The sequence below is a fragment of the Talpa occidentalis genome, unplaced genomic scaffold (genome assembly GCF_014898055.3).
Source record: "Talpa occidentalis isolate TD23 unplaced genomic scaffold, MPIMG_talOcc4v2.1 talOcc4.16, whole genome shotgun sequence".
Taxonomy (NCBI): domain Eukaryota; kingdom Metazoa; phylum Chordata; class Mammalia; order Eulipotyphla; family Talpidae; genus Talpa; species Talpa occidentalis.
The window spans coordinates 31,132,188-31,146,330 of record NW_023601653.1 but is presented as its reverse complement, the minus strand read 5'-3'; the positions used below and the strand labels follow the sequence as shown (position 1 = coordinate 31,146,330).

General features: G+C 35.9%; 1 protein-coding gene across 1 annotated transcript; it reads right to left on the bottom strand.

Annotated features, from left to right (window-relative positions):
* Positions 1-2,129: 2,129 nt before the first annotated feature.
* On the bottom strand, positions 2,130-13,871 carry KRR1 (KRR1 small subunit processome component homolog). Its single transcript, XM_037513955.2, has 10 exons — positions 13,688-13,871; positions 10,873-11,045; positions 9,415-9,549; positions 9,118-9,243; positions 8,950-9,033; positions 7,857-7,913; positions 6,627-6,797; positions 4,735-4,812; positions 4,553-4,646; positions 2,130-3,187 (listed from the first exon to the last, which is right to left on the bottom strand). Exons 1-10 carry the CDS (start codon positions 13,770-13,772, stop codon positions 3,045-3,047), a joined length of 1,146 nt encoding a protein of 381 aa, XP_037369852.1. The 5' UTR covers positions 13,773-13,871; the 3' UTR covers positions 2,130-3,044.
* Between the last annotated feature and the right edge of the window lie 272 nt (positions 13,872-14,143).

The following is a 14,143-nucleotide window of genomic DNA, read 5'->3' as shown; positions in this document are numbered from 1 at the left end:
AGCAGCTGGTATAGAACTGGTGTCTGACTAATAAAATATCATGAAAATGGCAGATATGGAATTGTCTTTCCAGAGTTTATTTTTAATGAGATAACATTGTTTTTACAACATTATGATTGAGAGATAAAGGATCACACCTCTTCAGATGTGCCACTACCAAGGCACCCATAATCCTCCACCAGAGTCCATAGGGCCCCCTCTACACCCTGCTCTCCACCTGCCCCTGCCCCGCTAGTAGCCTCAATTCTACAGTCAGACTGCTAGGATTTGTGATGGGTTTGTTCTGTCTGACCCTTTGTTTTTTATATTCCACATATAAGTGATTCTGCATGTCAAAATCTGTATAAAACTTTGATAACCAAATGACCACAGATGAATGAAAAGCCATTGTCTCTTTATTTCTGACGGATCATAAATACTCTTCTTCCTAGGGAGGAACTTATTTTCAGGAAAATATTTTAATAAATCACTCATATTATTACTAATAGTTCTTTATTTTTAAATGCTAATGTTTTAATTATATTTACTAAATATATGGCATGTCAAATTATTTTTCATTTATAGTAGTGGCTTATAAAAATTTTAGATAAAAGTGAAAGTATAGTAAATACAAAAAATACTGCATTAGTCTTTCAAAAAATAACTGCAATAAAACCAAATATACAATAAATGGTTAAAATTAGACCTGGTTTCTAAAAAATTGCAACAAAAGCCTTATTAGTACCTACTCTCTTAATGTTCTTTCTTTTTTGACTTTATAGCTAACCCAAGGCGAGACAAAGTCACACGTATGTATATAAATCTTAAATTGTTTCATTAAGACCTATGTGAATTGTTACTGCATTATATGGAACAATATTTATTATAGTTTGTTTCACAGGTTACCACCCTCCGGATCGGCCATTATATCCCCGTAATAAGAATCTGTCTCTTTTTCTCATTCTTAGTCCACCTATTCTATTATTGAGTGCTATAATTACCATTTTTATCAAACAAAGATACTGTCACTAAGTTCTTTTGCACTAATATATTTCAGGAAAAAAAGATTCCTATGTGGCTTTTCTTTTTTTTTTTTACAACAATTGGGTGTATTTCTAACAAACATTTAAGGAAAAAGTGTTGCAGTGAACTTAGTCAAAACAACAAACTGTAATAGGGCAACTCCAGGGAAAAGGAGGTTCCAGGTTACCTGTCCCCTCCTAAGAAAGGTAGAACTTGGCAGGAAGAAGACTAGAAAAGTCTGAGAGAAGACCTGAAAAAGGAGAGAAGACCTGGCTAAGGAGAAGCAAGAGATGGAGGAGAGATGGAGAAGAAAAAAAGTCAAGAGGCACACGGAGCGAAGAGACATGTGAAGAAGCTGCCTTTGCTTCTCGACCATGGACTTATGCCAGGATCTTGGGGGGCATAATGGGTGAGACCTGGGGGAAGGCTACAATAGCAGCCTTTATCTTGACTTGGATTTTGATTTTGCTCTCGTCTTTCCAGATTTGTTTAGCCCTTTCTACCCTTCTCATGGGTTCCCACCAGAAGGTGCCTTAGACTTATGGTAAACTAATGGGCCTCAGTGGCCCTGCTTTGGACCAACCCTGTTTGGCTGAGCATTTACCCACAAGGGGATAGGTAACTGGGTGTTTCGTGTAAAAACTATTTTATCTATCAGTTCTCTTTATTGCACACTAATTGCATTAAGTCTTTTCTATTGAAGGTTTTATTCACTAGAGTATATTCTGTCTTGATGTGGCAGATGGCAGAACCCATATAGTGCAGGCAGGTTTGGGGGTTCCAGGGTACCCCTCACCCTGCCCAATAACAAAACGATTCAACTTCCTAATCTATAGGATAAACTCATCTTTACCTTCTATGTTTCTATGAATTTAAGTGTTTTCTGGTTGCCACAGCTGCAACCTTCCAGTTAAGTAACCAACTCCTTTGTGCCGCTGCCTTTAAATCTGTCAAATAAGTTTGATTTAGCCTGATCCTAAATTCTGCTGGCACTCAATGGCAAAACTTTTTTGGTGTGTGTTTTTTAAAGATTTTATTTATGCAGGCGCTGGGTATGGTCAGGGGTGCGGGGGGGTGGGGGAGTTCGCCAGGGCGGGGGGGGGGACCGGGGTGCACTGCTGGGGGGGCAGTGGGCGGCGGAGGGGGTCTGTGCACCATGTGAACCTAGCCCGGTGGCCGGGGATCGAGCCGGCGCTGCTGGGGCTGACCTGCTTCACAGCCCGGCGCTCAGCTGCTGTGCCACCAGGGAGGCCCCCAATGGCAACAATGGCAAAACGCTTGAGGCAGGGCGCTTCTGCCGGCATCCTGGCCCGGTGGCCGGGGATCGAACCGGCGCTGACTGGGGCTGGGGGGCAGCTTCACAGCCCAGCGCTCTGCCGCTGCGCCACTGGGGGCCCCCCCTATGGCAAAGCACTTCTACCTGACTTTGTGCCTACTACCTCACCTCTACACTGATTTCCCTTGCTCTCGCAATTTGAAATTTTTCTGGTTTACTACTTTCTCAGACTCTAGTGATCAAGGATATGATTTAGAGGTCTTGTTTTGGGGTTTGTTTTGCTTATAAGTTAATCTTTACAAAATCTAAAATGAGATTACAAAAAGTAATAAGCTTAAACATTTGCTTGTCATTAGAGAGGAAGAGAAAGCACTGAAAAATATTTTCCTTAAAACCAGATGCTGGAACCATTGATGTCAAACATTGAACTTGATGAATAACAATAGCCACATCTCCAAAAGTCTTTAGATACATAAGCTAAAGAGAATCACTCCTAAAATCATGCTTACGCCAGAACAGGCAAGGTGTGATATATACAAAGACACATATACCACTTTCAAGTATAAAATTTTCAAAAAGCACTGAGGATACTTTATAAAGAACAGCTGCTTATATAAACAATTATTTAAAACAAAAATACTCAGGAAAAAAGGTGACTAGCATATTACTTCTCATAGATAAGGCAATAAATGGCCTAACATCAAAATCCTTTACAAAAGGAGACAGCTTAGTAAATTCTAGTTTACAGTTTGGTTCTTTTGGCATGTTACTTTTTTTTCTTCTTTTTCTTTTCATCTACTTCCATTTTAAGCTTAATTTCTTCAGTTGTAAGAGCTCCCAGTTTCTTATTCCTTGCTTTCTTAACCTTTTCTTTGATGACAGCCACATCAATTTTAGTTTCACAAGAAGCTAGACAAATTAGAAACATAATACATGTAATTCTGTAGACTATACCACATAGAACAGAGACTAGTCTATATAGGATAGTAATTTCAAAGTACTGTATGACTGAAAGGTCATGTTATAAAATAACTGCCTAAAGGAAAGTTAGGAAAGTTAGCAATCTTCAAACTACGGTAAAACAAAATCATAATGTACAGCACTAGGAAGGACAACCTGCTTCTGCTGGCCTGCTATAAACTCTGCAGTTTTGAATCAGTTTCTAAGAACCTATTCATGACATTAAGCACAGAGTTTTTGTACTTGAAAAATATTAAAGTACACATGAAAATGGCATGGTTTAGCTGTCTGAACCAATTACTGGATTTAAGTACATTAAAAATACATTTTTTCCTTTAAATCATACTTTAGATTTTTTACTAAATTTTTTACTTTTTACTAGATTTTTTACTCTGGAGTTCTAAAGTATAGAAGAGTGTATTTGTTAATATGCCAATTTTCGATCTTGCACATAAAAATAATTTTAAATTACATTTCCTGAATAATACCACATGTAGCCCTTCTAGCTTTAATAATTTTAACTAATCATGAAGCTTTATGTGAGTCTCCTTAATCTAATACCACGTAAAAACTTAAAAGATTTCCTAATACCAGTTCAATGAATAAGCAGTAGTATTTTATTTAATAAGGTTTTGGCAATAAAGATAAGAGTACTTGGTGGGCTCTGTTAAGAGGACCTCCATCTAGTCAATGCCAACAGAGTGAACAAAACAGAGAAAGGAAAAATGCAGTTTCCCTACTATTTTAAAAACACTCAGAATATAAAAAAAAAACTGTAAGACAAAACATCCAACTACCCAGTATCTTGAGAAGCAGAGATTTAAAGTCTCTAAACAGCTAACATTTTTAGTGGTTATAAAACTGAAGTTAAACTAGCTAATGACTCTTTCAAAGCACATAGCTTATAGAATCTACAAACAGGAAATAATATTTAATTATTTTTAACTTTTACGTAACAGCATATAGTATTTTTAAAGTTGTTAAACACTGAGTGTTTTTTCTGAGTGTATTTTTAATAGTGCCTAAATAAGACCTTCCTGTGATTTTGTTGGTGTACTTTAACCTACGGTGATAAGACTTTTAGGCGAGGACTATCAATCTAGGATACTCTTAAATAGGCATTAGATGCTACTAAATTAAAACTACCTCTGTTAAATCTTGTCCTTGGATTAGTGATTAATGAAATGCTAAGCCAACTGATTGACAATGACTCTTTCTTTACTTATATTCAAAGCAATTCAGACTCTTTGTAGTATGCGTTTACTTCTCACATAGACTTTCGCATCATGCCAAGAATTGAAAAATAAACATTACCTTCCTTCGGTTTCACAACTGGTTTTTCTTTAGGTGGAATAAAAGCTTTGTTTCTTTCCTCCTGTCTTTTACTGAGAGCTTCAGCTTGTTTTGCCTGTATTATTAATTTTAAAAATACATTTGTAAACACAATTTATAGGTAAGAATTGCACTTTGTTATTAATGTGAGCTAAAAATGTTACCTTTATTGCTTCCATTTTCTGTCGTTTCTTTTGACTTGCCTTCAAGAAGTATTCGCCACTAGCCAATTCCTTATCAATCTATTGAAATGAGTATTTACAATGACATTAGAAACAATGTACATGAGAAGTCACTTCCTAAGAAAGTCACAATGTCCTTGGGCAAATTAGACAGTGGGAGCAAATATCTAACATTAGCTTATAAAGGAGCAACATTAAAAGAAAGAAAAGTACCCTAAGCTGAGGGGACTACACACATAGAAGCATGGAGGCAGAAAGTAGGTAATGTAACAGATTGCTTTAGGTAGACGCGGAAGGCAATGATAGAGAAAGTGTACTAGAAAACTACAAAGATAGTTTGGGCAAAGCTTGAAGGAATTCAAATCTCAGCTGAAGGAGGTAGGATGACCTATAAATGACTGAAGGTTTCTGAGAAGATTAGTGCAAGGAAAGCAGCGTTGTATATAAGACAGTATGAAGAAGAGAGAAAAAAGCCTGGAGTAAAAGGAGTGGCATACAAATTGAAAACCAAGATTTGTCAGCAGTTGGTGAGTAAATACTAAGAACAGAAAACTATTCAGCTCATTTATTCCATATATATATTATCTGATCTATCAAACTTATACAACATATTTAAGGAATGTTCTAACATCTTAACAGTTACTAAACTCTTTAGTTACTAACATTATCCTTAATAAGTCTTTGAGATAGGTATTATTCACCATATCATTATTTCTGTATGGCAAAACTAAGCCATGGATGGGTTAAATAAATTACCTGCAGTCACACAGTAAATAAATGGCAGAGTAAGTCAATGGAAACATGCCTGTTTCAAGAAGCTTACAGGCTTGGGAGAAAATACAATCATAACTACTAACAGGACAGGGCTCTAGGAAGTGGAGCAGGTGTTTGGAAGCATGATTCAGTAACTAATTACTTTCCTGTAAGCATCAGTTTCTTTCTGGCTTCACTTATTTTCCTTTCCAGAACAGAACTCATGTTCCAACACTTCCACTGTTGTTTTTTTTTAAACCACGATTACCACCATTTCTTTTTTCTCTTTGACCTTTTTCAAACCTTTCCTGAACTCCAAATACAAGGCTGTGTAGAAAACAAGACAGTGCACAGAAAGGGATGTTTATGTGCTGAGCACAGATAACTAGTTGAGAGTGAAGACAAATACAGTCAACAGGGAGAAGGATCTAAGATTCCTCAGGAGATAAGTAAAGACAGAATTTGATGTTCAATATTTCAGTAAAATAAAATACAATGTCATCTGTTAGGAGTGGGAGAGTGTTAAGAGAAATGAAGAAGACAGACCACCAGACAATATTAAACTATCTGAGGCTGGAAACATGAATATATAGTAGATATAATCCAAAAATATGACTTTCTCCAGAAAGATGATAAATTTTAACACTAATCCAAATTTTAGAGTTTTATTGGGCAGGTGAGGCAGAGATAGGCAAACGAGAAAATTTAAGACAGTTGAGAAAATGAGAGGCATTTACAACTTAGAAAAAAGGGTATCAGAATTTTCAAGCTGCAAAACTAGAACCATCAACAGCACAGGGTTACACGTAACATGTTAAAGCTAAGTATAGAGCATTGTGGGTTAAATCGCTTATATCTTTCTCCATAGAATATTTAGATGCAACAGGGACACCAAGTGTCTCTGATACAGTTTACACTCACAATGTGGCGCCCCCTATACCCCCACCCCATGCACTTGGCTCAAAATGAGTCCATTTACACTTAGCATTGCCTTTTTATAGCTCTACACACCTAAATACACACACAGAATGTTCCCCCAAAATACTATTAATAAAATTTCTGACAAATAGATAAATTATTTCTTTACCCTGAGGTAAAGAAATTCAATATTATATACTCACCTGACTTTCCGGCTGTGGTGGTGGGAAAGGTGTATACTCTTTCTTAACAGTCTTTTTCTTTGCTTCCTTCCGTTTATTCACATTTTTGTGTTTGAACTGTGGCAAGAATCTTTCCCAACTTTGTGATCTTAATTCAGAATCTTTTGCCAACTCTCGTTTAATCATTAAGGTCTTTAGTCATGGCAATACATGAACAGAGTAAAAATATTAATTTCAAAAGTCTTATTTGTCAAGCTAAGACAATGTATATACTGATCCTATAAACACCTAGAAGAAGTTCTTAATTTCTTCTGTAGGATTAAAACAACATGTGATCTCAAAGATGTACAACAAGCATCAAAAGCCCACTAGGAATTAAGAAATGAACTGTTAAACTGAAATGAAAGAGACAAACTCAGCCTTTTAGCCTTATTTCATTAAAACCTTTAAAATTCAACTTAATAGAAGAGAGAGTTCTCAATTATCAAAGTTCCCTGCAACCACAAAGCTTTTAGTAGCACCTGAAATATCACAGGGAAAGAAAAAGTAAATTCTCATGATCAGACAAAACCAATATTCTCACATTAATTCCACACAGCTGAATTTTATAGATATCAAAACAACAAATGATGCAAACCAGACATCAGATGACTACCTTTAATGTCTGAATATAACACAAAATCCTTTTTTTGCTCCAATCTGACTTAAAAACTTAACTTTGTGAAATTTAAATGGACTGCTCAACAAATACCCATCTTAAAATAGCTCATGAAACCATGGCTTATCTCCAAGTATAATCATGAACTTTGTGTACAAGATATATAACACATACCTCTTAAAATGCCTAAAATTTGAGAGTCAAGTTCTGAAAGTTTTAAGTAAAAGGCAGATTCTAAGAAATCACAACTTTAAACATAATACATAGGCTCATAAATTAAGAAAACTGGTCTGACATCATCTAAACAAGTTCTACAAAGCCGGTTTTCTTTGTGTTAGAACTCCATAACATGCTATTGTACCCCCTTGAGTGGTTTTCAAGATGTACTCCACAAAGAGCCAAGTTTTGAGAAAGCAACTACAGGACTAGGGTAGAGTTGGGGGGGCGGGGGGCTAAGCTCTACTTCTAATTTACCCTAAATAGTTCAGCTTTATCTGTTTTGTATATTAATATCTCATAAAAGACTTAATTTCAAGAAATATTTCTATATTTAAAAGTGGACAGCTACTGTTATAGTAAAATATAACACTTACTTTAATGTTATAAATTGGATGAATATTCTTCATCGTATCTAGGACTACTTTTCGAACCTGAAATTTGCAGAGAAAAATTACTCACAAAGATTTTAAGGAACTAGCAGAAAAGGATCTACATATTAAAAATATCCTATGAATAAGGTAATGGTGACCAAATTGAAGACAGTTCCTTTGACCATTCTGAATGGCTTATAGATCTTCCTTCCTTGGATACAATAGTTTTCCAACTTTACTACTAAAATGTGGCACACAGAACGAATACAACACTCTGGAATTGTATGACTCTGGCCTAAGAGGGTTAGATTTACAACCAAAAAATGTAGGATCAAACGATGGGACTGCCACTTCATATGGAAAAGTCAATTTTCCTATTATAGTTTTTTCATTTGTAATATGGAAATAAAACTATTTCAAAGAGTCTACTGTAAGAATTGAAGTCTTTAACCTATGAAATATTCAATATATTTAAGCTATTACTGCCCCATGAGAAAAGGGCAGGTAACTTATGAGAAGGAGGTCCAGCAGAATTACATTACAGGCCCCAGCCAGAATGTGACTACACCATCATCAAAAGTTAAAGAAACTGCACCTGCTCCATAGATTTTTCTCATTGCATTCAATTTGACAAGTTAAAGGAAATGTTCATGAAAACATGAAACTAAAATTCAAATAAAGGAAAATATATCTTACAGGAAATTTTTTAGTGTCTGACATCTACCAACTATTTTGTTATTGCAAATAACAAGATCTCTGGTCAATTCTCCAATCATTTGAGCATATGTCACTATATCACGTTTCTCATATGATCTCATAAAATATTAAATATCCATTAAAAATTTGTGGTGGAAGAGGTGATGATGCACAGACCTCCTATTTCAGATATGGATGGAGTCACCAAAGTTTGCCTACTCTGTAGCCAAAATAATATAGCCCTCAAATTATATTAAGTACAAAGTACTTACCAATGGGAAATCAATCAAAGCACATTCTAAAAAAAATTATAAAACAAGACATCGAATGAACTATTAAAACCAAATTATTTAATCTGTCCTCTGCTGAAAATTAAGTGAAGATAGTAAATAGTTCTCACCTCTTTTAAGCCACTGAAAGGTCCAATGGCTGACACTGTATTTCCCTGAACCATGATGTAACAGTTTGTTAAGAGTTCCAATGCCTATTATCAAAAAAGAAAATTAAGCTGAAATTCAGTATACTGAAAACTAATAAAGATAATCAAGTGTTCCACTGATTAAAGTACCTTCAGTGTAGACCCTTTAGGACCAATAAGCCGTTGTCTTCTTTTAACAAATCTTTCCTTATTCCTCACTAATGAACCTATTTTAATGATGTCACATGCTACATCATCCTGAAGAATTCGTATTGCCTTTGGGAAGATAAAGAAATATTGTCAATATTCTTTACAAATAGGTTTCTTTTCCATGCCCAGGCTGATGATACAAAAAGAAAAACTCTCTGGAGAAGATATACGCATTGGGATTGGGGAGGATGTGATACTAATGCAAACAAAGCAAAGTCTCTGTAACTCTAAATTTACCTGTTCAAATGAAACACTCCTTGCTAATAGTTTTATCAGATCTCTGGCCCTAATGATGATATATGGATCAAAAGTCTTCTTTGTGGTACAAACAGTCATGCTGCCCTCAATCAAGTCCAGTGTTGCACTGACATGCTGCAAAAAGAAACAGCAAGCAAAGAGTTGACTAACAATGATTTCAATTAATTATTCAACTAATTATAGGACCTATCTTAATCAAACCATTAATTTCTGTGCCAATAAGCTACCCCTCAAATTCTATCAGTTCCCACCTTAACAAAGCTGGGTAGTTAATCTAAATAATGATTACTTAATTACTTACATACTTCAAAGAAACTCAGACAAATATAAACTAATATTTGGCTCTAAAATACTTTGCATTTACTGGAATAAAAATAGCTCTAGTTTTAAATGTACATATCAATACAAATGAGATCATATTTCAAGAATGAAGGCAAAACTGCAAAGTTACATAATTCCCTATTGTAGACCCAGCTCTAAACAACAATCTGCTCTGAGAATGAACTTTCCCTTTCAAAGTTTTTGCCAGCTGGTTTGTATCAGTTAAAAACAAGGTAAATACAAATTATCAAAGGATCAGGAAGAAGCAATAATTAGCAATATTATGCATTAACTCTCAATAAGAAAAACCAGATTTCAATAAAGCATATACAAACGCTATTTTCTGACTTGTGAACATAATCTGAAAAATGTTTCAGTGTAATGACTGATGTACAATTCAACAAAAGGATGGGGCTCTATGAGTTTATCCTCCACCCCTCCCCAAAAAACAAGTTCAATTCCAGATGTAGACTGTAAAACATTGCAGTTTGCTGACCACCCTCATACCCAATGACCACAAAGGACTCCAGAGCACTCCCACAGTTGAGAAATACATTTTTTCTCACACACACACACTCACACACACACACACATGAACCAAAAGCTTCATGACACTTACCCTTATCACATGTGATTCAGTGATTATGTTTAAGGCTTGTTATATCTACTAAATTGACTTTGCAATTCACTAAAGAGTTTGAAATACAAAAACAAATCACTGCCCTATGCGCATGGCAGCAGCAACAAACAGGGAAAGCACACTCATTTCACTTAAAATGAAAAGCTATGTAATTAGTTTGGACCATGTCTCAGTTCAAATTCTACAGGTATGTGGCAAGTATCATAGCATAGAACAGACGTTCTGAAATTTGAAGTTCAGAAGAGAGTCTCAGGTAGTGTATGCAACCCCCTAAAAACTTAAAGACATGTGAATTTTCAAAGTACTAAATTACTCACAAAATAAAAAAAGAAATGAATGCAATACTTAACTTTCTTAGGCTGTTTAAGATAACAAAGGAACCAAGTTAACCAGCTAAGCTAGTACCTTTTAATAAAAATCCATCAGCACACATTCACTTACTTAAAGTATAAGCAAGAGCAAAAAAAATTGCATACATGTTCATTCAAGGCTTTCTGTACCAGTGGCCAGCACTCTTTCAAATAAGCCTCTCTATATTTTGGGAACAAAGTGGCAAAACTGCTCTCTTCCAAAAGTCCTCTGGGATTGTCCTCTTTGGAAAAAGCTGGTTCCTTCCAACCATCAGGAACAGTAAGGAGTTCTGATTCATCTACAGAGGGGGAAAAATTTACATACCAGATTTTAACTTTCTTCTGGACACTTTCTGAACATGTTATTCATCCACAAATTTCCCATTACTCTCCTTACATTTCCTTTTCCTCTGCAATTTTTAAATTATTCAATAGTCAAAGAATATACCTCTGTCATTATCAACACATTGTATTAAAACTGCATAAATTTCAGCCTCCTCGTAAGACATTCCTTAGGGAAGGGCTCTCCTCCTTCAACTGGTACTAAGTGGCAGATGCCTGGCAGCCAGTGGGTACTCAAGGAACTTCTATTGCACTATGTTGTATAGAGTTGAAGATTCAAATATCATTTGTTTACATGACTTTTTAAAATATAAGTAACTTTTTAAAAATATAAGTAAAATATAATAACTGTACGTGTGTATAAATGTGTGCATGTACCTAAAACATTGAAAAGCTGATTCTGGTACTTTCAGTTAATACTGGTACTTTCAGTTAATAATCACTGGTATTGAGCTTTTAAGTTTTCCAGAGTTCTCAAGTGCCTTATTTCTGTAACCTCCTCATGCCTAAAGAGAACACACAGTTCATTCAATTTAGGTCTCTTTTCATTAAAACAAAATGCCTCCTAAGGGTCATAATTATCTCATCAATCGTTTATTTAAAACCCTAGTCCTGAATTTTAAGAACCTCTTAGTTTCCATTGCTATACTTTATTTCAGCATTGCTTAAAGATATGATCCACAGACTGCAGCATCAACATAAATTGGGAGATTGTTAGATATGCAATTTTTGGCCTCCATGTAAGACCTACTGAATCAGAATCCTGTCATGAAGCCCAAGAATCTGTGTTTTAAGATTATCATCAGGAGATTTTTATGCATATTAATTTAAAAAGCAAGTGTTTATAGTTCATGTTATTGACTCGAGTATGTAAACTTGCTTTCTAGTTCTTATACTCACATCCACTTCGCTATTTCTGCCTCAAATCACAGAGAACTAGCTAGTCTTCATATACCATTTACTTTCTAATATCTTAAAAAATAAAATTAAAAAACCCTCAAAGTCTACAATAGTGTTTACTTAAAATATAACACCGTCCATGTCTCTACTCAATTTAAACATCTCAATGACTGTAAATTTTAAACAATAAAAAACACCTGGCTAATAAAAAGTTTCACTATAGAAGAAGTACTAACAGCCCATAAACAGTTGAAATGTGCATGCATCAGGGAAGTTTTAGTTAAAATCAACAAATACCATTTCATACTTACTGAAATGACACAAATACAAAAAACAAAAATAAATATAAAACCCTTTTAAATAAAAATTTAAAAAATATAACGCAAGACCCTCATCCACTACTAATGGGAATGCAAACAAACAGAGCTTCTTTGGGAAAGATCTAGAAATATTTGCACATACCTTAAACCTCAAGAATTCCAATTCTATGCACATAACCTAGAGAAACCCTTGAACATGTTAACCAGGAGATGTGTTCAAAGATGTTTATAGCAGCATTGTTTTAAACAGCAATGGGAACTGTTCACCAATAGCTGAATGAAAATGTAAATTAGAATATATTCACACAAGAGAACATCATATAGCAGTGAAAAAAAATAAATAACAGCTAAAAGTATTACCCAAATAATAAAAACAAAATTAAGTCTAAGCAGCATGACAGAGGATACCAACAGCCCTCTCTCAATCATATAAAATTTAAAAACAGACAAAACTAGAACATTTTTGTGCATAGATAGTAACAGTTATGAAAAAAAAATGGATCAACAGGATTCATAAAAGTAACTTCAGGTCCCAGAAAACAATATGATCTGAGAGATGCTGACAGGGAAGTTTGGGGAGAAGGTGCTGCCTTATTCTACTTCAACACCTGAGTGCACTTTTGTCGACTGTTGGTTATATTCTACAACCCCTAAATATACAGTACTGTTACGCACATTACATACTAAAAAACAACAAAACACCTACAACACCTCTCCAATGCCTATAAAACGAAGAGGTTAAGGTTTTTAACACTTCCAGTATAAGACAGGGTGAGCAGGCCCGAGGTCATCTCTCTAGCAGCGCTTCCTGTCTTTCACACTGAAGGAAATGGGTAACACTAGACTACAAAGCAAGACAGCAATTTAAGTAGGGCAATCTAAAGAAGAGTAACTTTGTAGTCTAATATTTTAGCAATCGGACAAACAAGAAAAAAGGTTCCGAAGTGTCATTAACTGACAACGAGCGCTAAGGACCCGTTCGATAGTTCCTTCTCCATATCACTGTCTCACTTTTCATTATCAGCGTTCATTCGCTGATAGAACCACCTTCCTCCTATTCCTTATTTTGTTAATGTTTTCCAGCCCCGCCGTGCATGCACGGCCCTGCAGCGCCGCCCGCCATTTCTGAATTCTCATCTCTTTTTACAGAATATTGATTCCGCAACACCTGCCCCTTGGGTGGGCCTCTAGCAAAAGTGATGAGTTAGGAACTTGCGGACGGCACCACGCTGGCCCGGCGCCGCCAGTCGTCAGCAAATGCAGGTACTCAGCTTCGCGAAACAGACATAAGGCGGAGTTACACGTTCCCAGGCTGCGAGAAACAAACCCCAACTCAACATCCACAAAAACCCCAGGCTGCGATTTTCATGCAAACTCACCTCTGTTCTCTAGCTTCGGCTTCTGGTTACGAAATTCGCTTTTCCCAGACGCTCTGCCCACCCCGTTGAGCGAGGAGGACGCCATCTTCAAGCCACTTCCGGTGGCACCGGAAGTGAACCGTTTCTTAAATCCTCCCTCGAAAACCCCGGTAATCAAAATGAGTTCCGCTGAACTCAGGTAAAGATCTGCGCAGTCTCAGTTCGCGCCGAACTGAGCTACCGTATTTGCAGAAATTAGCCGGGTTATTTGCTGAAAGAGAAAAATCGGTGTGCTAGTTTTTTTTTTTTTTTTTTTTTTTTTTAATCATTTTTCCTTTTTTGCACAATGTATGCATTTTCATCTTGGTTATATTCCCCATGCAATTCCCAACCCCCTTGTTTTGATCCTACTCCCTCCTCCCCTCCCCCCCACAGTGTGTCTCTGGTTTATAGTTGCTTGTTGATTTTGATTTTTTT

What these genes read in the sequence shown, in the direction of transcription:
- KRR1 (XM_037513955.2), bottom strand. Translation starts at nt 13,772, where the DNA reads ATGGCGTCCTCCTCGCTCAACGGGGTGGGCAGAGCGTCTGGGAAAAGC. An exon ending in AGAAAGCCTTGAATGAACAT is followed by an intron (nt 9,550 to 10,872) that starts GTATGCAATTTT and finishes TTCTTTTTGCAG; the next exon opens with CATGTCAGTGCAACACTGGA. An exon ending in CTAAAGGGTCTACACTGAAG is followed by an intron (nt 9,034 to 9,117) that starts GTACTTTAATCA and finishes TTTTGATAATAG; the next exon opens with GCATTGGAACTCTTAACAAA.